Raw genomic sequence first — 24,849 nt, 5'->3', positions numbered from 1 at the left:
TCACTGGTGGCCAGTGAAGCAAGGTAACACGGTGGAGGAAACGCACTTGGCGCCAGCGCGCTTTTAACGTAACTGTTTTCAGCGAGCATTGCAGGAAATGTATTGTAACCGTAACTTGTGCAAAAAAACCCAAATATTAAAGGCTAAAAATGCAATGCGACGAAAAGCGCGAAAAAGCGGCGTCCATTCGGAATCTTTGTCACTACATCAATAGGATTTTCGCCGTTCGTAAAGATTCCGAATGGACGCCGCTTTTTCGCGCTTTTTGTCGCATTGCATTTTACCTCGTTTTGATAGCGGCTACTTTTGCGCCACCGCCGCTGCCGTTGGCTCTGCCGTCAACCCTGTGAGTGCATTGAACCCGCCGCTACTCAAGGGAGCCGCGCTTTGCGGTTTTTGCGGCGCGCATGTTGCTGTTGACTCGCGAAATACTATGACTTTGCCTGAACCATGTCCACAGCACCACGTTTAAGCTGCCTCATCGTCTTGAGCGGCTCCAAGGATGGTGAGTGCGGCCGCCCGTGGCCGCGATCCGACCGCTTTTTTCGTCCTGACGTGGACGGCGGTACGCGGCCTACTTGAGGGGGGCAGACGACGATGCGTTGAGGGGGAGTGAGCTTCCCTGCCTAGGCCTAAGAGCGCAGACGACTTCTCACGTTTTGCCTTAGCTTCCCATGGCAGCCAGAGATGCGGTCTGAAACCTTTGCGAAAGCACCGCGTCATGTCGATATGCCCCACGAGCGTGACGGCCAGTGAAGGCACAGGCGTCGCTTTGAGCTTTGGGCGTCTGCAATGAACTCTGCATGAACTCGGGTCCCTTGTCCCACTTCCTACTGATGCGCGGTCGCGCATCTGGGATCGGCGTCGTAGGACGCGCACTTTCGCATGTGATGCACGCGAACTTTGCCGCGTATCGAGATGATAGAGCCAGCTGCTAGTTTCGTTGCCTCACTGCTTGCAGTAGTAATATATCATCCCAGTAGTGTTCGACGGCGTGCATCTTGCAGTTTGGATGTATGCTGTCTGTGCTGCTGTTGACAGTGTGTGGCAGTGCGTGTTCACGGTATGTTCCTCTGTCCGTCTTCACAGGAAACTCAGCTCCGTCGTTCATACAAACCTTCACGCTTCTTCACAGCACGTTCACGGTTCAAATAGCCACGCCAGGGGTGAGTTTTTGAGCAAGCTGCTGATAAGTCATTTAGGGAGGTGATTTTTGTTATTCACCTTAGTGATGCCGGTGATGTTTATAATGCAACTGAGCGCTTCGAATCACATTTTGTGTGCAACTTATATGGGCTCATACGGAATTAAAAACATTAACATTCATGACATTTGATAAAAAAAAAAAATGTCGCCTCGTAAATCCCTGCAGGGACGAGAATCAATGGATGCATTTATGTATACGTGATTTTGTCTCGAATATATGTGAACGTGCAGTACACTTTGTATTTGCATTCGCTGGTAGTTAAAATCACCCGTAGCAAAACAGCAAGCAATGCTTTGATTTCCTAGCATGCAAATGTGAGTGCTGTTTTCCTAAGAAGCCTTGGCGTAATTTGCATGCACTTTTATTCCACTTTTATTCTTTATGAGCAACGTTTAGTGCATAATTCCATTCAAGCACCTTTTGCACCAGGGTGTTCCATTTAACCCGAAATTTTCTTTGGATCGTGGCATTTTTCGTCAAGAACCATATGGACATTTAATGGCACTTACTATTGGCATATCAAATTGCCACAAATCTAGCTAGTGCTCAATGATTAGCCTCTCATGTAAACCTTCTGTACCTTTGATGTAAAAAGGCGAAAAAAAAAAACAACAACATATTGTTTTGCGCCCTGGATGTGCATGTATGCGATGATTGATAATCATACAAATTTGTCTCTGCATTCAGAGCTACTTAAAAAAGTGACAGGGAGTTTCTTAGAAATTTTCTCAACAACAAAACACATACACTTGTTCATGTCGTAGCATGAGTAAGGATCACTAGAAAAGGCAGCCAGCTGCTCTCTGAGGGATTTTGCTCGCATTCTTTGGGCGACTGATTGACCCTTAACTATAAAGCCTATTAACAACTTTGGGGTATTAAACCTCAAATCCCATTTTTGATGGATTGTGACAGCAAAACATGTTGCAAAGGTGGTTGTGTCCTGGGCCTGCATTCAGAGTTGGCATTGTTTTCAGAAGTGTCGTTTTTGCCCTCATCTTATTGGTGGAAATGCTGGAGCTGGAAGTTGTGGTGCACAAAGTGACATCCGGTTCCGGCATTTACACCGATCATATGGTTTTACATGAGGGCAGAAGTAACACTTTTGAACACAATGTGAACTCTGAATATGAGGCCCTGGTATTTCAGCACCAGCCAAAGCCCTACATCTGGTTCACAGTTATCACAAGCATTTGCAGCATTATCTGATACAGTGCCACTGTTGCTTCTGACTCAGGACTGCTCCACTTCTTTTATTTGCAGAAAGTGTTTCTTTGCAGCACTTTTTATTTTTTTTTCTGTCTGGTCTGGTATTCTGGGCAAAAAAACATTATTGTTTTTGCTAGTGTGCATTAATGCTTTGTTTGATTTAATTACTGGCCTCTTGTCACATTTCACGTAATGGGTAGCAAAACTCAGCATTAATGTTAAAAGCAGCTCCACCTTTATTGCAGGGGCGGCCGTTGGAGTTTGTGAACCAAGATGACCAGAGTCGACGTTGGCTGAATGACTTTCGGATGAAAGTCTTTGCAATACCCATTGGGCTTCACACAGTAGACCGTAAGCTGGAAACTTGTCTTGTTTGTTTTGAAGCTTAGGCTTGTAAGACCAGTGCATATACTTCATCTCACAAGATGTTTGCAGCACTGCGAAAGGCAGGGGAGCCTTGGCCCATTCAGGGTCAGTGCCCCTTGCCCCTGCGCACTATAATCGATAATTGTGCTCCTATTGTTGCCCTCATCAATTTGGGGGGCGAGAGGCGCGTAGGAGCACAATTGCCTATTGTAGTACATGTGATCTTGATTGGACCGGGACGCCTCTGCCTTTCGCAGTGCTGCAAACATTTTGTGAGACGAAGTATAGTTTCCCAGTGGTAAGTTAGTGCCCACTTCACAGCCCGAGGTTTTATATGGAAGTGCCAGATGGGTAGGGCATTCAGTTCTTATACACTTGTGACTTTAAACATTTGACAGAAATGGGAGACATCGCTAGGGCAAAACCCATGTCTCCCATTTCTGCCCATTCACCTCAATGGTGACCCTTCAAGGTATTGGATGCCAGCAGTGATGTGAAAAGGTTGTTTTTTTTTGTTTTTTTTTTTTTTCAGTGATGGGGAACAGCAGTGGAATATGCACATATTGTGTGGCAGAAGCCCATTATGCATGCTTGACATTTCTTAGTTGGGGCCGCCTCATACTATTTGGCTGCCTTTTGCTTTGCGTCTGGTCATAGCATTATTAGAGCCCTCGGCCAAGGTGAATAATAATATCTTGCGGCGCTGATGGCAAAGATGAGTTGCTGAATAATGTACCATCCAGGAACAAAATTTTCTCAATTGTCACAGTGACATCGAGGCAGTCGTGCTAGCTGCAGGATATTGACTCGTCCAGAGTTACAACCATATGCCAATATCATGGATATCAACTTGCTCTATTTCCTCTTGTAAAAGCACAAATTGCTTAAACTCATTCGTCTCGGTTCAAGCGTATAAGTAGTTGTACTTTTTGGCAAGAATTCTGGCTAGGGTACTTTTGTAATTTATGGTTCTGCATTAGCAGAGTGTTAACCTAACAAGATATCGTTCCTCTATAGCGATGGTTGTTAAGTCCACGTTTCCCATTTCTTTGGTGTCGGAGGCAGTTTAACTTGACAGGTACAACATGATATGCTGATTGATCGGAACGTAATTAAGTCACGCTTGACACCACTCATGTCGTTACCGTCCCTCGCTGCACTTTTCACGCTGGCCTTACCCCGACGCCCCATGACCGTTTACATAATATCCACCCTTGACCACATACCGAGACACATGTCCTTTGTGTGGGGACAGACTAACACTATGCCACACAACATTGGACCATCAGCAAATCACAGCAATCTCACACCGGAGCAGTGGCAGATTTCACTGTACAGCGACGACTTGGTTGATCAAGTCGAGTTGGTTGACTGGCCATGTTCTCCAGCTGTGGCCGCTGGAGGGAAGCTGAATGTCAAATCCTCCTCAGAGCTATTCAAGCTTCTTTTTCTTCTCTCTCTCTTTCTCTGCATCGAGACACTCCAGCGCTCTGAGCATAAGTCGTTTACTGCTGTTTACCCAGGGTGCTAACGTGAACTCAGCTGCGACGTCAATGCAACAAACCACTATCCAAGGCTATTAGGGTTGACCTCGGAACTAATGCTGGCTTCCGATCTCACTTGCAAAGGACATTTCGATTGGTTGCCACATGACTACCTCTTAGAATGCGGTTGCGTGCAGGCTGTGTCCATGTGACAGTAGGACACTGTTGAGCAGTCATGCATGAATTGCTGAAAATGTACGCGTTGTGGTGTGCCGTGCATTTTATCAGCAGTCGTAAAAAATTCCTAAACATCGGGAGCTTGAGGGGAAAAGCAAAGATTCAGGAACAAACTCTTCGTGATGGCATACCTACATAACTAAGACTTGTTAAATAACCCAGTTAGCTGTTAAGTGCCTGCGGGGACTTTGAAGTCCTGGGCAAGACGATGCCACAACACTTTTTGAAATGGAGAAAACTCGTTTCCTAAACCTTTCTAGCATGGGAAAACATCCTGCTTTGTTATACAGAAAACTGAAGATGGGCGCTCTGCGGAAAAAGTCACGTTCACTGATGACGCAATGACTGTGGTGCTCAGTTCGAACTGCATGCGCTACTGTGCCACGTCATCCGCTATCACGCTCAATGTAACTTGCAACCAGCGAGCACCTGACCGCAGTGCTTTCCAGAAGCACGGTGGTGTAGACAAGCGGAGGGCTTGAATTGGAAAGGATTCCACTGCTCTGGCAGTCATCTGCATCGCCCAGTTTGTCTGCTCAGCGCAACCGGAGAGTTTAAAGACATTACCGCATGGAGGCTTTATTGTGTGCGGAAATCATGCTGCGGTTGAAACGCAAGCTACAATTCCTGAAACTTTGTCACATACGCAAGGTGCGGGCCTGATAAGCATTGGAGATAATAAACGAGATCAATTCCGTCATGTGCCTTGCATTGTCTCACAGACACCGACACACAGGCACCAGGGATGCGATAATGCATTGACTTTATCGAGCACTTTGGTACTGCCAAGGGCAGATGATGCAGGGGAGACGGTTGTAGCCTGGAAGAGTAAAATCTTTCACCTTGCATGCTCAAGCGCTTCGCTTGTCAGTGCCACAGCACTTCTTGGGAGCTTTGCAGCCATGCTACTGGGTGTTGCAAGTCATATTTAACGCATGGGCACATTGTTTTTCGCCAGTAACACAGGAAGAGGTTAGGAAAGCTTAGAAGCTATGAAAAGGGGGAAAAGCAGCTGGGGAGGATCAGGTAATTACAGATTTGTTGAAGGACGGAGAAAATAAATAAAGTGCCTGGCGACATCGAGGGTACTAGAATAATTGAACGCAAACATTTTACTAATTCATAAGAAAGGGCACGCAAAAGGCATGAAAATAGACCAATCAGCTTCTGTTACGTACAAGGTATTTACTAAGGTAACCGCTAATAGAATCATGACAACTTTAGACTTCAGTCAACCAAAGGATCAAGCCGGTTTTTGTAAAGGATACTCTACCATTGATTAATGTTGTTCCCTCAAGTAGTTGGTCACGGATCATGTTGTCAGTTGCAGTTCCGAAATTGCACGTAGCGGAAAGTTCTTGTAGACCGTTTGCATAGGCTTGAAAATTCTCACTAGGTAGTTGCTTGTGCTGACGGAACCGGGGATGTTCTACCAGGTCGTTTGTTGCTGTTGCGAAGCGAGCATCCAGTGTTGTGACAATGGCATTGAAAGGTTCCTCGTCAGCACTTGGCGTGACACTTGCCCAAGGATCTGCGGTGCTCCTTGTTGCGCCGAGGCTGTGGTACACAAGTTCGCCTTTGACTCCGAGGGAGTTCAGAAGTATTGCCTTGCGACTCTTGGGCTGTAGCTCGTCACCTCTGACCACTTCTAGGAAGTTCAGGAAGACCAGCTTCCATTGTTGCCAAGGTACTGCAGGTTTGCCTGGCATAGGCGGGAATGATCCGCCCGACATGATTCCGAAAGTACAGTTGAAGCACAGCTCTCGGAACAGAAAACTATGCTTGAGTCCTCATCGCCATTCTGTGGTGTCCGGCGTCCGCGCTGAGGGGATGAACAGGCGCTGACGGCAGCTCAGGGTAGACTGTTTATCTACGACAGAGAGTGTGGGAGTGTGTGTTCGAGAGAAGAGAGAGAAAAGTGCTGATGATGATAGCACTGGTTGTATGAAAAGCGAAACCGAAACTTGTGCGGGATACAATAGATACAATAGATATGTGATGCTGTCATGATGTATGAACTGTCCGGTCCCAAATAGATGATTCCTAAATATGTGCTACACAAGTGAAGTGCATATTTACTTTTTGTCACTTTGCTTATTAAACTCCCGTTACAAAGTGCAGGCAGGTGGAATGCTTTTCGCCAAAGTGTTGCCGAGTTCATGTTGGGCCTGAGTGGGTCACAAATGTCACAACGTGCTTGTAAAGAATTTATAAAGAGAAGAAATACCGAGCTCTTGCTCCCGAAAGAGCAGCCAGCAAAAGTCAGCGCGTTCCTAGGTATAGGCATGGTCCACTTTCCCGGAACGACCGGGGAACGCGCGATTGGGAACAAGGGTCGGCGTGGCACCCCGCTGAAGAGAAGGAGGGGCCTGGGCCGGCGACGAGGAGGCTGTGCGCACGTGCGGGGTGCGAGTTCTGCTGGGAACGACTGGCGGAGAGAAGAGGGGACGAGAGAGTGTGGAACGCACCCTTCGTCGGAGAAAGACGCGTGTAAACTTTGCTGAATATATCCAGTATTTTTGTTACCGTTAAAGAGTTTTTGTCCGCGTGTGATTTCTTCACTTTTATTCGAATCCCCTAAAGTTCAAAGTTGTAGTAACAAAGTTCAGTCTAATATAAATTCATCAACTATTACAGTGCTCAGGTTGATTGGCGGTGTTTTTCGCCCAGTGTTGAAAACGTGCTTTGTTTTGTGTGCAGCCAACCGGTACTCGTGCCTGATCCTACCCCATTGCCCGGGCGCTGTCCATGACCTGTGCGAGAACAAGGACCTGGGCCAGATTCTCAGGCACTTCATACAGGAGAAGAGTGAGTTCCCGGGCTCCTGGAGTGAGCATTTGCGCTCAAATGCTTTTCAAAACGCTACATGCAACCAAACAAGACTACATATAGAAGTCATTCTACGCACACATTGTTCATTTGACAGAGGTACAAACAGGCAATTTGCAATGGCAATCTGTCTAGAGTGGAATGAAAGCAGATACACGCATTCAGAACCTTTGCATGGTGATGCGAATAAGGATAGTTCACTCCATATAATTACTGTTTACACCAAATACTTTAAACATCCACTTGAAAATTCCATGCAAAAGTGCTTATCATGTTAATCGAATTACAGTTGAGTAGAATATTCATTATATCAAATGGCACACCGCACCTGTTTAAGTAGCAGTTCTTCTAATATGCTGTAGCTTAACCACCTGCAATTTGAGTTCAACTAGATGTTATTATGTTCATAACAAAATTAAATCTCTCACGTTAGGCAGTGGATGGCTCCCAAGCACTGGTCATTGAAGGTGTGGTGCACGTGCTAGGCTTTGCAACACCCGGCAAGGGGCGCACTTCCACTGTGCCATTGGCCGGCAGGTTGTCGCAAAAATTGCGGTTTACCATACTTGCGCTATGTTATACAGAGCTTACCTGTTGCCACATATTGCATATCAAATTATCAATACATTGTGTAACTATAAACTATTCGGCCAGAGGGCCATGGGCCCAGAAATGGCAGTTGTGGCAGAGTGCAGAAATGGCTGTGCGAATCAGGGAACCCCAGATGGTCAGAATCAAACCATAGCCCTCCACTGCGCCATTTCTCGCAGGCCACACGTAGCTTTGAGATCTTCGACCTCGTGCAACCTACCAAACTCACACATCTTTTCGTGCACGATAATAAAGCTCGTAATGTGACATTGATTGTCACATACTGTATGTGTATTTGGCATGACCACTTCCATGAGAATGTTAAAGCACACCATCTCTTGTGTAGAGACACAGAAAAGTGTGCACAATTTTCCTTATTCATTCCATGATGATGTCACTTTCCTTTCGAATAGTTGGCTAAATAGAAAGCCCTCGCTGTCTATGTATTTTACTCTGTACAAATTAGAAATGAAGAATCGAGCTATAGTCTTTACAATTTTAAAATATTTGAAAGTGCTTGTTATCCTCTTTCGCATTTGAAAGGTACTCAAGCATTATTACTAGCAGCTTACCGGTATCACTCAAGCAGAAAGTGTATACTGGTTGCATCGTACCGGTACCAACCTATGGGGCTGAAACATGGAGGCTAACGAAGAAGGTTCTACTTGAGTTGAGGGCAACGCAGAGGGCCATGGAATGGATAATGGTAGGTGTAACGTTAAGAAATGGGAAGCGTGTGGAGTGGGTCAGAGAAATAACTCAAGTTACTGACATTCTATTGGAAATCAAGAAGAAGAAATGGGCAGGGCATGTAGTGCGAAGAGAGGATAACTGATGGTCTCTAAGAGTAACCAATCGGATTCCAAGAGAAGGTAAGCATAGCAGAGGGCGGCATAAAGTTAGGTGAGCAGGTGAGGTTCCGAAGTTCGCAGGGGTCAAGTAGATGCAGCTAGCACAGGACCAAGTTAATTGGAGGAAGGTGGGAGAGGCCTTCGCCTTGCATTTGACATAGTCTGACTGATGATGATGATACTGATGAAGTTATCCTATCTAGTCTCGTTTTGTGGCCTTTCCTTTCTTCTTTGAAGCCATGTAGCCCGTATATAATTCTGCACACAGACTATTACACAGTCTTCAGCTTGTGAGCATTGCTGCGTGCATTGCACATTGGGCCTAACCTCTGAAAATAGCAAACTAATGCGGTCATACTGAATACTGTAACATAGTAGTAATGTGCTTCGTGTAAAATTAAACTTTTCATGTTTATAATTAATTGCAGTTTTGACCCACCAATGTAACAGTGGCTTTACATAAATGTAATTGTGGTAGGTCAGGCCATTTGCCATTTTCTGTCCTTGACAATCATTCACAAACATTTAGAGATGAGTATATTGTTCTTGGAATAGTTTTCTATGACAGCTGGCATGAAAATGTCTTGTATCATTGCTTGCAACGAATATCTATATTTTCTTACTTTTTATCAGTCGCCTGCTTATATGTGTAAAACGGCATTGCTTTTCTGGGTTGACTTTCTGATAGTAGGAGTGTTTCTGTGCCACCTGTTGCAGATTAATTTCTAAGATTTTATTGCCTTCCACCCAGAACCGATCTGTGCCATTGGCATGGGGGTGGCCGGTCTCTTCTCCGCAATGGAAGACTCCGATGTGTGGAGCTTCCGCCGATGCACCTTGACTGCTGTAAGTAATGTTGTACTGTGGTGTGTCCCTTTTTTGCTTTTCCTTAAATTGCTTTTAGAAAACTTGGGGCTTCATGGAGGCTTCCTGGGCGGGCGAGTATACACACAATGCCTGTGTCCTATCGTTTGGCCCTGCACGGCACGTGTCCGCCTTGTGACCCTTTCGCCCACACTTGAAGCAGGTGGGGCTGTAGTTGTTAGTAGCATGAGTCTGGCATTGTGAAGCCTGATGCCCAGTGTTGTTGCAAAGATAACATTAGGCAGCTGACCTATGACTTCATCTTTTATCGTCTGCCTCGGGCCTCCCGGTATCGTCTCGGCTGTCTTTCTTTGATTTGGCGAGATTTAGACTTCCCTGAGCCTCTAAAAACTGGTCAGCTAAATCCAGCATATCTTCCAGCTATTTCGCCTTTCTTTCATTCAGGTACAGCACCATGTGGGAATGACATCCATGCAGAAACTTTTCCCTGGTCAGGAGCTCTCGCAGGTCTTTGAATTGCGTTTTCGTACCTGACAGCTAGATACAGCGATCAAAATAATGGCTGAGACTCGCTGAGAACTTAGCTGTGGTTTCATCTGCCGGTTTTCCGGAATTGAATTTGTCTCTGAAGCCATTCGCCATGAAGCGAAATCTCTTCAATAGGGCCGTTTTAACTGTGGTGTAGTCAGTTGCATCCCCCGGTGGCAAATGTCCATAAACACTGAGTGCTTCCCCACCCAAACAAGTAGCCAGAACAGCCGACCGCTGGCTGTCTGGCCACTCTGGCTTTTCGCAAGGCTTTCAAAACGTCTTATGTACGCTTCTAAATCATCCTTTTTTTTTATCAAATGGGATAAGGAGTTTACTCGCGTTTAGCTTTAGTTCATCCTTTTCTCGGCTTCCTTCCTTTTCTCTGGTCTCCTTTTCCAGTGGCTGGCACTGTAGTCTCATGCGCATAATCTCAATCTGATGTTTGTCAGCTTCCTTTGCGGCTGAACGCTCTTCCTCCGCTGTCTGTCTAGCGAACGCTCGTTCCTCACGCTGCTTATCCTCTACCCGTTTCCTAAGCTCAATGCCACTCAAGCCGAGCTGGCTACCCATCGTGATCAACTTTTCAAAATCCATGCTTCTATCTACGGAAACACTTTCAACAATTCAAATAGAAGCTCGCCACAAAAAATCCCGTTCACGCACAACACTCCTTCACTCTACAGAGGCACACCTCAAGAATCAGCACGTCTCTCTCTCCGTTTGCCACGTTCCCTTTGCTTTGAACGTCCTGTTCGCGGACGCCAGTTTGTCATGCGCTCGGTAATCACCGGAGGTCATCACTGAGACATGACAAAAAGGGGGGTGGTCGTTCGATGCCCGGCGTAGCTGGTAAGCAAACATGGAGAATGAGACGAAGACGCGTTGACTTGAAACGACAATAAGAAGATGCTTATAGGCTCAGAACGAGGAATACACAAAACATTTGGAGGGCAGCAATTAGCATTCTAAAAGGCAATGACATGAGTGAAGAAACAATCTAATTAAATAGTACTTCGAATTACGTATACAGGTTCATGCTTTTCCGGGATGGAAGTAACAATTCAAGCAGCAGCAAGGGCAAAAAAGTTCAAAGCAGTGCCGAACATACAATTGACCGGGGAACGCGGTGGCAGTCCATCACTTTGACGACACAGACGGGCAGCACTCGAAGGCGACGGTCCTTCCGGTGGCGGCGACTCGGATACCCTTCCCCCCCCCCCCCCCCTCGGGGGTACGCGGCAGCTCGGGTTTCCTTCTTCGGGAGCGAACTGAGCGGACTAACTTTGGAGCCTCGGTGGCTACTTTTTAAATCTTTGTCGACGACGCCTTGTGCGCAAGGTCGGAGTCCGAAACAAAACACACACTTAGAGTGCACAAAGTAGTTCACTCACTGAGGAAGGCTCACATAGTCACACCACACTTTAGCACTGCATGGCTGCCATCTTAGGTTTGAAAAACATAACGCACAACAAAAACAACAGTCACGAACGCCCCAAACTTCGGTTCTTCTGGGGATCACATTGCCAGGGAAAAAGAATATACGGATATAAAAAGGAAGTTCTATACTTTGGACGTAGTAGGGGTGACTTTGAGTAGGGAAAGTACGACACAGGCAGCACGTACTCTTCTGCTCGAGCATGAAGAGAGTTGGAGCTAACACAGGGAAATCTATACTGTTCCGAGGCAATGTGCACATACGCGTTTTTGTGCGCCCGACTGACGGTCACATATATAAGTCCCTTTTCTGGGTGCCCGTCATGGTGAGGAAGTATTTGACTAACAGTAGGTATGGCGAAAAGCTTTGGGTAAAAATAAATGAACAAGTGCATACTCTTCTTGGTAATATAAGTATTAACATTGCAGGAAAGCAGACATGAAGGGGGGACGTTTAGCATCACTCAGTGTTTTTTTACAGTAGTGCTGCATATTTCTTTCACAGCAGTCCTCAGGTAATGGTCAAGCTGTTAGAAAACACACTTTACCATTACCTGCACCAATATTGTGCAGAACCTGGAATATTAGGTGTATGCGTGGTCACTGCTGGGACACCTCAACCATTAGTCAAACTGGCTCAAAATTTTTATAAGAGGTGTGTGCTCTTCACTGCTCTCTTCTAGTCTAGAATCAATGGTTTGGGAATGGAATGAGGGAAAAGGTGAAACTGAGGGCTGAGTCGGTGGCAGTAGCATACACTGCTACAGTGGCTAGGTGTGTGGAGCAGTGGCTGCAGTTAGTGTGTGTGGACGCTTGTGTGCAGGTCTCTGTGTTTGAGCTCGCCCGGAGCCCCGACTTCGCCAACCTTCCGGTCATCCCTGAGGATGTCATCAAGGATCGAGGAGCATTGTACAGCTGTGAGTACTAGTACCAGCCTTTGATCCACTGGAATAGCTGTAAATTTTGCTTCTTGCTACGTTCACTCAAGGGGCTGGCTGTGATGAGCCCATCTTTATTTCTGGGAGCAGCTACCATGAAATTGCGCCTTTATGAGGAGACAACTGGGTATCTTTTGTGCGTATAGAGGCTGCAGCCTTGCCTGCTGCTGCGGCTTTCCGTGGACGTTTTGCACGTTGCCGACCTCATCTGTTTTACTAAGAATCACTTTATGGTACAGTGAAATCTCATTGATATAATTCTCGCAGGAAAAAATATTCTCCGAAAATCGCATTACCCAAAATCAGGTCCCAAAACATCACTGAAGGAAAAGCACTTGGCGCAGAAGTTATTTTATTAGCAATAGCCTGTCAGCTTGTTCTAGGCTTTTTCTTTCTTAGTGTCCAGAAGCAAGCTTTTCTGAAACTTACTGAAATGAGTTGAATCTCAGATGAACGAACATAGTTTAAACTTTGCACTCTGCCAGCTTCACCGAGAGGGCCATCTTACAGGTCTCCTAAAAAGATAATAATAATAAAAAATGATAATGTTTGTTTGCATCAAGCACACACAGGATTCTAGAAGCCTGCAGTAAAAGCTGTCATGAAAACAGCTTGACGAGACCGCAAGCCCCCCTCATGCACTGGTCATTTCACAGCGCTGCTAAAACAGAAGGCCACAAAAAAAAGAAAAAGAAAAAAAAGTCTAATGCTAGACTAATAAGCAGTGATAGCATATAAATAAACCCATAAAAAAAAGGTAAACTGCATACAACATCAAAATCAGCCACACAACAAATAAAAAAAATCTATAAAAAGATCAAAAAGCACACAAAAGTTGATTAAAAAATGAAGTGAGCGAATAATAAGCAAAATATTTAGCACAAGGCAAGTAAACAAGCAGACAATGCTAAGCAAGCAAGCATCATGTCATAAAATTTCAGATATTTTTTTGAAGGGAGATTTGATTGTTCTGTAATTCGTACAGTATCCCAGGCAGTTGGTTATGTAGTGTCTGCATTCCATACATTAATCTGTATGTATCTACTTTCCATTCTACATTCCATGCTTGTTTATAGGCATGTTGCAGATCAAAGCACAGAAGTGCTATCTGTACGCACTATTTTGTTGGCAGACTGAGGATTTCGGTGAAGGCCCCCAGCTAAAGGACACACTAGGAAAGCATGAAGGAAAAAGTAAATTCTCAACAACAGGAGGGATTCATTACTATAATACTGATCAAATCTTGGCCAGGACCATTACCCTTACTGTAGCAATTCCCCCCACCCCTTCGCTCCTCCCCTCCTTCGTACTGTCCAACCCCATGTGAGAATACTATATTATTAGATGTATAAAAAATTGTTAATGCATTAATTCTGCAAGGCGTCACCCCGGAACGAAAAAAAAAAAAAAAAAATATATATATATATATATATATATATACATATATATATATATATATATATATATATATATATATATATATATATATATATATATATATATATATATATATATATATATATATATTATGAGGAAAAAATGTATTAATCGGCATTGTATCAATCCCCGCAGGGGGCACCTGTTAAAGCAGGTGTTTGTGTGTTTTGTGCGACACCACGGACCCCGAGCACCCACGCTTAGCCGTGCGTGGCATCGTCGTGTCTGGGGAAAAGGGGATCCTGGTGGTTGAGCCGATGCCGAGTGTTTGGACCCTTAAGGCCCCTCGGTGGAGGCAACACACCACTTTGGCCCACGCTTCCCATAGACGGCACCTTCGGGCTGACCCACCCGGGGGAAATCGGCAGTCGCCTTTTCCTGTCCTCCACTTCATCTTTCACTTTCCTATCTCTTTTCTCAGCACTGTCCTGTCTCCTCCTCACTTCTTGTTTTTCCTTTTTTCTTGGCGGCGAGGGTTAACCTTGTGTGGAGTAGCTACCCTGAGTTGCCCATATTTGGTTATAGTAGCGGTGTACTGCTGGCGTGGGCAGGACTTCTTGCAAGTTCCTGTCCCGTCCCCTCGTTGGGCTCCATGGTGGGTGGCAGGCACAACTACCGAAAACACAAACCCTTTCATGGATTCTTTCTCCCAAACAAATGATCGCCCTCCAAACAAGCGAGGGCGGACCGATGCTACAAGCCATTTCTTTGTGAAAACAAAAGAGACTTTCCCAAAGTTCCATGTCATACATAGCGAGGAGCTTGAAAAACCCGCTCGAAAAATCTCCCCTTTCATAGTGTCAAAGTGTCTCACTAAAGACCTGGGCCCTGGATATAAAGTATCAAAACTTGCAAATGGTGACCTCTTGCTAGAAGTACAAACCAAGTGCCAGTCCTCCAACCTGAAAAACATTGTGTCGCTTGGGGACATCCCTGTCGTCATCACTCCCCACCGATCCTTGAACATTGTAAAAGGAGTAATATCTGAGATAGACTTCATTGCTCTCACTGAAGATGAAATGGCAGAAGGACTAGCAGACCAAAACGTCATAGCAGTTCACAGAATAAAAATCCGAAAGGATAACAAGGAGATCCCTACAAAACATCTGGTTCTGACTTTCAATAGCTGCACCCTCCCAGAGTCAATTGAAGTCGGATACATCAAAATAAACGTCCGACCGTACATCCCAAATCCGAGGAGATGCTTCAACTGCCAGAAATACGGCCATGGTTCGCAAAGTTGCCGTGGCCGCAGAACTTGTGCGAAATGTGCTGCGAACGACCACAACTCTGATAACTGCACCGCAAACCCACGCTGTGCAAACTGTGAGGGGGATCACCCCGCATACTCTCGATCCTGCCAAAAATGGAAAGAAGAAAAGCAGATCATAACACTAAAAACAACAAAGAACATCACATACAAAGAGGCACGTACTCAGTACAACAAAACCAAGAACGCATTTCAGTTCACAGCGAAACCAAATCTCGCCGATGTGGTGCGACAGGGCGGGGCACCACAACGGCCTTCGGCACCTACCCAGACCTCAAACGAGGCTGAGGTAGTGCCATCCCCTGCCCCGGTTGAAGCGGCTCCCGCTCCTCCACCACCCCCAAAACAGGCTACGCGTCCCTCAGGGTCGGCGGGCCACAAGACCTCCGCCCACGAGGCAAGGTCTAAAAAGAAAGAACACGTGCCTCTGGCACGTTCGTCCAGCACCTCAGACGAGGTAATGGACATAGGCCAGGACAGCTCTTTGCCGTCTTCGTCACAGAGACGGCAGAGCTCCTTGGAAAGAACCAAAACAGACAAGGCCCGAATCACGGGCCCTGGAAAAAACCTAACTTAATTTCTAAGCTTTCAACAAAATAAGATGGCATTCCTGGTACAGTGGAACTGTAGAGGACTTCTAAAGAATATTAATGACATAAAAGACATTCTAGATACAGTCTCGCCAGTTGCACTGTGCGTACAGGAAACAAATTTAGGTTGCATGCACTCGAATATACTGAAAAAATATCAAGTCTTCCGCCGAGATCGAGAGCAAGCAAGCAGGCTTTCGGGTGGTGCGGCCATCATATTGCAAGGTGGAGTTCCAGCTCAAGAACTGAAATTAAACACTCCCTTAGAAGCTGTAGCAGCCACAATAATTGCCTTTAAAACTCTTACTGTGTGTTCTGTCTATCTTGAACCAAATCTTAAAATAACACTCCATGATCTAGAAAACCTTTTTTGCCAACTACCAGAGCCCTACCTAGTAGTAGGAGATTTTAATGCACACTCTCCTTTGTGGGGAAGTGAAAAAAGTGATACACGTGGACAGCTTATCGAGGATTTTATTCTTAGTTCAGACATTTGCTTATTGAACTCCTGTAAGCCCACGTACTGTTCACCAAGGTCAGGAAAAATGAGTTTTTTAGATTTGGCTTTTAGTTCACCTTCCCTTTTTAATGATTTTAAATGGGATGTTCTGAACAACCCGTATAGTAGCGACCACCTGCCAGCAATAATCAGCTTATCATCCTCACCATCAGTCATGCCGACCAAACCGAAACGGTGGAAACTTCACTTAGCAGATTGGGAGCTTTTTAAAGTAGAGGCGAATCTAGGAGCAGTTTTCTCAGATGCCCTTAGTGTCGACAGACTAAATGAGTTGTTCACGACTTGCATTATCACTGCCGCTCATCTCACCATTCCACAGTCCTTAGGTGTGGTGCGACAAAAACACAAGACGTGGTGGTCTCGGGAATGTAAGGAGGCCAAAAAGCGACAAAATAAAGCATGGGGTTTTTCCGAAGGTACCCTACACACGAAAATCTTACAGCTTTTAAAAAGGCCAAAGCTAAAGCTCGATACGTCCGTCGCAACTCTGAAAAAGAATCCTGGCAGAAGTATGTCACGTCAATAAATAGCTCAATGACGTCTAAGAAAATGTGGGAACAAGTTCGTAAACTCAGTGGAAACTTTTCCCCGTTTACAATTCCCATCCTCACAGCCCCTGGTATTCAGACTAGCATAGAAGAACAGGCCAATATACTAGGCGAACATTTCACACACGTTTCAAGTTCGTCACACTACACAGAAACATTCTTAAAATACAAAAACATAGCTGAGAAACAAAAACTCACAACAAGTGGTGGCAGAAATGAATCATATAATAGTTTTATTACACTCCAAGAAGTAAAGAACGTCCTTGCTGCTGGAAAACAGACTGCGCCTGGCCCTGACGAAATTCATTACGAAATGCTGGCTCATTTATCTGAATCCTCTGTAGAGGCACTTGTGAAATTCTTTAACAGAATTTGGACTCTGGGTAAACTCCCAGAGGCTTGGAAACAAGCTGTTATTGTTCCGTTTCTGAAACCAGGAAAGCCGCCGACCTCAGCGGGCAGTTACAGATCCATAGCTCTGACCAGCTGTTTAGCAAAATGTTTTGAAAGTGTTTTAAACATCAGACTAACTTTCATCCTAGAATCTCACAAACTTCTTAATGTTCATCAGTGTGGTTTTAAAAAAGGGTGCGCAACGACCGACCACTTAGTGCGTCTTGAAAATACTGTCAGGGAAGCGTTCATACATAAACAAAATTGCCTGGCCGTTTTCTTTGACATGGAAAAGGCATACGACACGACTTGGAGGTTCGGGATCCTACGCGATATAGCAGAATTGGGCATCCGAGGCCGGATGCTAAATGTTCTGAAGGACTTTCTATCAGGTCGTTCATTTCAAGTACGTCTCGGTACCACCTTCTCGAGGAACTTTATTCAAGAGAATGGGGTACCTCAGGGGTGCATTTTAAGTACAACTTTGTTTATTGTAAAAATGAATTCGATTAGCAAGGTAATCCCAAAATCCATTATGTTCTCGCTGTATGTCGACGACCTTCAAATAGCCTGCACATCCTCAAACATATCAATTTGTGAAAGACAAGTACAATTAACACTAAATAAACTAGACTCATGGGCTTTTAAAAATGGGTTCAAATTTTCCCCACAGAAAACAGTGGCAGTAATGTTCTTGCTGAAACGAGGTATACAGATCAATCCCAAGCTACACCTAAATGGGATTGAGTTGCCAGTAAAGAGCGAACATAAATTTTTGGGTGTAACGTTCGACAGAAAACTAACATTCCTGCCTCACATAAACATCCTAAAGAGGAAAGCCATAAAATCTCTAAACATACTGAAGGTTCTCTCTCGGAAACGTTGGGGGTCTGATAGGGCGTGTCTTCTACATATATATCGATCTGTTGTGCGGTCTAGCTTGGACTACGGGTCCATAGTCTACGGGTCAGCTAGACCATCATATTTAAGGAAATTGGACCCGGTACATAACCTAGGTTTACGCCTTTCTTGTGGCGCTTACAGAACATCCCCTGTTGATAGTCTGTATGCAGAGACGAACGAGCCTCCGCTGAAAGATAGAAGGGCTTCACTCACATGTGCTTATGTCCTTAGAATAAGATCACAGAAAAAACACCTCTGCTATCCAATAGTCTCAACATGCCGCTCACGAGTAATTTTCACAAATAAACCACAAGCAACGAGGCCACTGATAATGCGTTTCGAAGACATTTGCAGTGAGCTAGAAATTCTGGACACCTTGCCCGACACTGCACCAAAAAACAGGCCCCTACCCCCATGGTACAAACTTCCAAATGTCTGTGATCTCACTCTAACACGCTTCAACAAAAGCCAAACTCCTAAAGAGCATATAATACAAGAATTTCGCACAATAAAAGAAAAGTACAGTAATTATACAGAGTTTTATACAGATGGATCAAAAACTTCTACTTATGTTGGCTGTGCCGTAGTTGAAGAGAACTGGGAACAAATAATTAGGCTTCCTCAGTGCGCATCAATCTTTACAGCTGAATCCTGTGCTATCCTGACAGCTGTAGAAAAAATAGTGAATGAAGGCATTTGTAACAGTGTCATCTACACCGATTCGTTGAGTGTACTGATGGCTTTAAATCACAGAAATGCTGCCATGCCTCTAATCGGTGACATAATACATAATGTAAAAATGATCACAACACAAGGACATAACATAGTGTTCTGTTGGGTCCCTAGTCACGTAGGCATTGACGGCAATGAAAGAGCAGACAAATGTGCTGCATTTGCCCACAACAAATTGATTCAGAAAGCAAACATACCACATAGTGATTGCTTGAAATTAATAAAACATAAACAGATGAATAAATGGCAGTCCAGATGGCACAACCAAGAAAATAATAAGTTGCGTCTCATAAAGCCTGTACTAGGAGAATGGAAATCGAGCACACATCAACAACGTTTTATGGAAGTGATAGTATGCCGTCTTCGTATTGGACATACTCATCTTACACATAACTTTCTGCTAACGAAACATAACAAACCGACCTGTGAAGAATGCGACGAGATACTCACTGTAAACCACATTCTAATTACATGCTCAAAACTTGAGGCACTACGGAGAAAACATTTTACTATATTTTACAATCATACCATCCCATTTCATCCCACCTTGCTTTTAGGAGAAAGAGCACTTGTAAACCTAGCATCTGTTCTCAGTTTCCTAGAAGAAGGAAACTTTTTAAATAAACTATAGATTTAACATTAACCTTGCTCTTGGCGCATGATAGCCTTAGTTGCTTATGCGCCATAAAACCCAACACAACACACAACACACAAACACGCATTGTATCAATTGATTTCACTTTACTCGCTCCTGACAGAGCGTGAGTACCTATAAAGTCACTGTGCGCATCAGCTTCTTGTTTTGCAGTTTGTGTTCAGTGTTCAGTCCATGTTTGCATGCAGAGCGGTATTGATGCGACATAACATGTATAAAACAAAAATTGAGAAGAGTTCGCACTTTTTCGTCACTGGCTTTTTTTATGTGGGTAGCTTGACATACACAGTAAAACCTCATTGATAGTCTTTTAAAGAATGCGGGAAAAAGCGTATTATCTGGGAAAACTTATGATCCCAACTGCCTAATTTTGAAAATTAACTGCTGAACGAGGTACAAAGGCATTTAAAATTGAGACTTTCACTGCATAAAAGTGTAGGTTAGCATTTATAGACATTCAGTGCACATAGTTCTTTTTTTTTTTGCTCTCGCAGAATTTAGTCTATATTTGCATCGACTGTCCTCAGCAGGGAAGAAATTTAACAAATCCGGTTCGTTCGTAGGAGTCAATGACAATCCGAAATCGCTTCCTCGGCCATTTTCGGATGCTTCGCCCCCTTTCATCAATGCTATGTAGAGAAGCAGTCACGATGGCTTATAGTCGGCGCTTTTTTCATGTGTGCGTGGCCGAGGCCCAACCGCTTCATATTCACGCAAATAGTTATCAAATGTTATTAACCCCTATATCCCTAAGGCACGGCAAAGAGGCCGCAGAGGCCGCTGCACTTCTCCTCATGAAGTAGTTTTCGTGCGAACGGGCGGCTGGTATGTGGCTCGTTGGCTTTCTTTGATGCTTCGCCGCTTTGCATTTAGGCTTTGCAGGAAAGCAGCTGCAATTGATGAGTGCCACTTATCAGTTTTTCATGTCGCATATGTTTGGCTCATTTCAGAACATATTATACGACCACAATTTACCAGTTTCGAATGTACTAAGCAGTGCTGCTTCAAACGCTTCCCGTAGTTTGCACAGTTTAACGCATTTGATGGAACTGCAAAAAAAAAAAAAAAACTGTTGTTGCAGAGAGTTGTCACCTTAACATGACCACCCAGGTTTAGCCGTGCTATGGTGGCTTAATGGTCAGGGCGCTCGACTGCTTAACCCAACAACGCGGGGCCGAATGGCCACTTTTCCATAGGGGCGAAAAGCAAGGCACCTGTGTACTGTGCAACGGCAGTGCATGTTACAGAACACCAAGTAGTAGTCAAAATTACCGGGAAGCCTCCACTACACCATTTCTCACAGCCCGAGTCACGTTGGGATGTTAAACCTAATAAATTTTACTTCTATGCGAGTGGTTCTGGCAAGCAAAGCCAATTTTGATTTGTGGGAAGTGTGGCATACTCCTTTAAGGCCAAGTTTGACAAATTTGCAAAAAAAAAAAGAAAATTCTGTTTGTATTTTAATTTATCCCTAGTCATTGTTGGTGAAAACAGCAGAGCATGCACCCCCTTCAGACTCTGAGCGCAGTGGTACCATCTGTCTAGGCAATGGCCTATTAGGTCTCGGTAAAGTTTCCCTTGGCATATTCCTCTTGGTGGCAGCCTTTCGACCGAATGAGCTGTACCATAAGCTGTACCATAAGCTGTACCATAAGCTGTCACATGAAATCTGGGTAATGCGGAGGGGCAACATTCTTCACACTTGATCAGAAAATGTATTTTTGCCACAATTGTCTATTGCTGAAAAAATGCAGTCAAATCCAGGTACTGTAATGAAATCGTAAAAAGTCAGATTTTGTTTAATGTTAGTTTTCACTGCAGCTTCCTAGTGAAGACTCGACAGGACAGTACAGAACGAAAACCAAAATATGAAGTAGATGTTATAGAAATCAATTGAATAACTTAACTCTAACCCCTGTTACCTGAAGTAGAATATGAGAAAAAGCGTTTGATGTGATCACGCTGACAGTGCGACAGGGGCAGTAGCCACTACTACCTGGTGGGGAGAGTGGGGGAGGCAAAGGAGTTGGACACGCCATGACTTGGCTGGAAGAGGTGCGTATTGCAAACCTCTGCTGTGCAGCTTGTGTGCGAATGTCAGATCACCTCTGAGCGCCACTGTTTTTGTACGGGTGTCTTCTGGTCTGCTCACAGAAACATTGATGAGGCTTAAGTTCGGACCCAGGTCACCATTTTTTCCCGAAGTGCATTGCGAGCTCATTCTCCTTTCTGAGAGGAAAGATATTTGGCATGTTGTAATAAAAATAAAAGTGTTGTAAACCCTACACTGCCAGCAGTAGCCGTGGGGTTGCGTGGTGTAGGGTGGCCTTGGAAGTTTGCGCAGCGGTTGTGCATTGTACCATTATATTGCATAAATTTCATTTTTGTAGGGTATTGAAAAGTATTTTGGTGTGGCTAATTATTAATGTCTATGCATTCGTGCTAAATTTATTGTCACGAGAGGGAAGGTCATGGGCTCATGCCTGTTACCGTGCTTTCTTTGGGCATGGGCAAACACTGGTCAAATATACCGAATTATTGATGCACTTTTACACAACTAATCCGTAAAGGCAGGGGGGGGGGGGGGGGTTTAGAGTATTGGGATTTTTATAGCATTTTGTGTTTATTCTGGCTGGCTGCATCTGCAGGCGCCGAACTTCTTTCTTACTTTCATCAGAGCACAGCCGAACGCCGCTGAGCCCACAATGCGGCCCTTGAGCAGTGTGTATAAGTTCTTCCTTTGATGGAATGGATGATGAAGTAATGTCTGGCCAATGGCTGGGAGATCACATGTGCTTTTATGTTTTGTTTTAAATATTGTGCACAACAGTGCTTAGTGATAAACATTTTTAATCTGTGCTCACACTCACCCTTTCGGGAAGAAGATTGAGTACTTAAAACCAAGCTTTCAGGAAGTACTGTCCTTAAAGTTGATGCAGTTTGACAGCAGATTGTGGTCTACAAAGAGCATTGGATAGGAAATTCATTTCTAAGAAAAATGAGGGTCAGAGATGGCTTTGTCGGTGCGTTTGAGTCTATGCGGCCACTCGGAACGGTTAAGTGGGTAAATGAAACACGTTGCTGCACCAGCACCTACTGTGCACCAAGTTTTTGCCCCATCTGCCAGCTGATTGCTTACACTGAGAGCACAAATGCTCCTTGCAGCTGGGTGCCGTGTGCCGGCAGCCATTGAAACCAGAAGGCTGGCTGTGACAGAGTGATCACATGACCAGCTAAGGCCGTACATATGCTCTTAAACTATACATATTCAGAAGCAGCCTTGGTGACTGTATACATGCATTCTTCTGACTTAAGTCTTGTGGCAAAGTTTGGAACTGTATGCTTTCTGTGCAACCATGTGTCTGTGTCGCATTTTCATGGTTGCTGTTGCCAGCTTAACCCTGTTGATTTGTGAGTATGAAGTGGGATGCAAATGTGTTTTTTTATTTATTTATTTACAAATACTGCAGGCCATTTCGGCCCACCTCCTTTGAGCCAGCATGTTTGCCTACAACAGTGCAATGGCTGGTAAACACAGCACTTCTAGCATTGGGAGTAATTTTGCAACAAAGTGAGCTGTTGCTGTGTGTTCGGCTAACGAAGAGCCGAGCTTGTGTTAGATAACTAAAATTTTGTGCGTGCTTTAAGAATCCCATGTTACAGAACAAAGCTGGTTGCCTACTGGACTCGAGTGCTTCGGAGACCTCAGTTCATTCCAGTTTTGCTTGTTCTGAGGCTGGGGAGTTTGTCCTGACCGTGCTATGGCATTATGCAGCGAGTGACCCGGACGAAGTGCATGTAGTCGTGGACCGGCACCTGGTGACTGGCCAGAACGAGCAGTCCACCCTGACGGCTGTGCAGAACTTGGTGCTGCTCTGCAACCAGAAGCAGGGGGCCACACGCAAGGAGCGCCATCAATGAGGGCCTCTTTGTTAACAGCCCCTCTCTTTCTCTCTCTCTCTTGTGCTTCTTCCTGTGAGCCCTGTACAGTTGCCTGGAAGGAAGTGTGGGTTGGCCCACTAGGGCTAGTTGGGTTGTAAGGATGATCGGGCTGCCTCTCTCCGTGGGCCATGGCTTTATCTTTGGCCTGATTGCGAAGTTTAAGGTGAGAGAAGTTGTCTACTGAAAGGCACACATGTATGCTTGTGTTGCCTGTACAAAGGCTACAGGTGGAATATTGATGAAAGGGAAGGCTTATTTGTGAGCTCCCCAGTGCGCTCGCACCGTTAATAAGCAACATTATAGGGTATTTTATCTCTTGTTTCCTGAATACTATGAGTGGACATTACAAGTACAGAGTAAGCAGAGAGGTGCATTTAATGCAACTTTGAGAGAGGTTTAATAATTTCAGGCATCATTGATGCTTGTGTTGAGCAAGGGTGGGCAAAACCATTCAACCGCACTTCTTCCACGGTAGTTGCAGGAAAGCTTCATGGGCCTCCAGTCTCCTCCTCCTTCTTTCTGTGGCTGAAGTAAGTGCTTCCTTTCTACTTATGTCCTCCTGTCATTCTCTGCATCTCGTAGAATTACGCCCCCCCCATAGTCTCATGCTGCCCTCTATTTGTACATGCAAAGTGCACTAATATATTTTTTTACCACTCCATCCCTTCCACGTGTGTGTTGACTTCTTTTTTGACAGGCATAACACTTAGTTGCTGCAACTTTCTTGCCCCCACCCTCCCATCCTCTCTAGCCCTGGAGCAAATCAAAGGAGAGAATTAAAGAGAAGGGCACCACATGCCTTACTTGTGCTGACCGTCTTGTGAGAAAAACCGACAGTTTTTAAGTGGTGCGACAAATCAAGTATTTATATATGCCAGCGGAGTCAGCCGGGTTTTCAATGATTTTTGTGAAGGTAGACGGTCTGCAAACCTGCAGAAATGGTTTTGGTCTTGGAGACTATGAATTGATGAGCTCATATTAAGTAAGCCCAGCCACTCTGAAAGATGGCTTTGGCTATTGAAAGTGAAATGCTGTTTTACTGCATCTCTTGCATAAATAACATGAATGTATTAAATGTTTATAAACTGTGGTGGGAGTGACCTGGTTTCTTCTTCGAGAATCCTGTGTATTCTAATATCTGCTATTACTCTGTGCATCTGTAGTGAAGGCTAGCCAGCCACAGCACAGATCTAGTGATACTGGTAACAGTGGTAGAATACTCTTTCTGCCTTTTTTACCTATTATACTGCAAGGCTTTTTTGAGCCTTCCACATTCAGGAACTATTATTCATTTGGTTCCTCTAGTATTGTCCTGTTGAAAAGGCAGGCTGTAAATAAGACACTGGTAAGTATGAAA

General features: G+C 44.7%; 1 protein-coding gene across 1 annotated transcript; it reads left to right on the top strand.

Moving 5' to 3' along the window:
- Positions 1-331: 331 nt before the first annotated feature.
- LOC146193917 (glutamine amidotransferase-like class 1 domain-containing protein 1) lies at positions 332-24,582 on the top strand. The gene is made up of 7 exons (XM_084602865.1): positions 332-505; positions 1,090-1,166; positions 2,662-2,767; positions 7,204-7,311; positions 9,526-9,620; positions 12,388-12,481; positions 23,326-24,582. Exons 1-7 carry the CDS (start codon positions 451-453, stop codon positions 23,469-23,471), a joined length of 681 nt encoding a protein of 226 aa, XP_084458991.1. The 5' UTR covers positions 332-450; the 3' UTR covers positions 23,472-24,582.
- Positions 24,583-24,849: the final 267 nt, after the last annotated feature.

The sequence above is a fragment of the Amblyomma maculatum genome, chromosome 4 (assembly GCF_055883805.1).
Source record: "Amblyomma maculatum isolate TAMU_Amacu chromosome 4, ASM5588380v1, whole genome shotgun sequence".
NCBI lineage: Eukaryota > Metazoa > Arthropoda > Arachnida > Ixodida > Ixodidae > Amblyomma > Amblyomma maculatum.
This window is presented reverse-complemented; position numbering and strand designations above follow the sequence as displayed.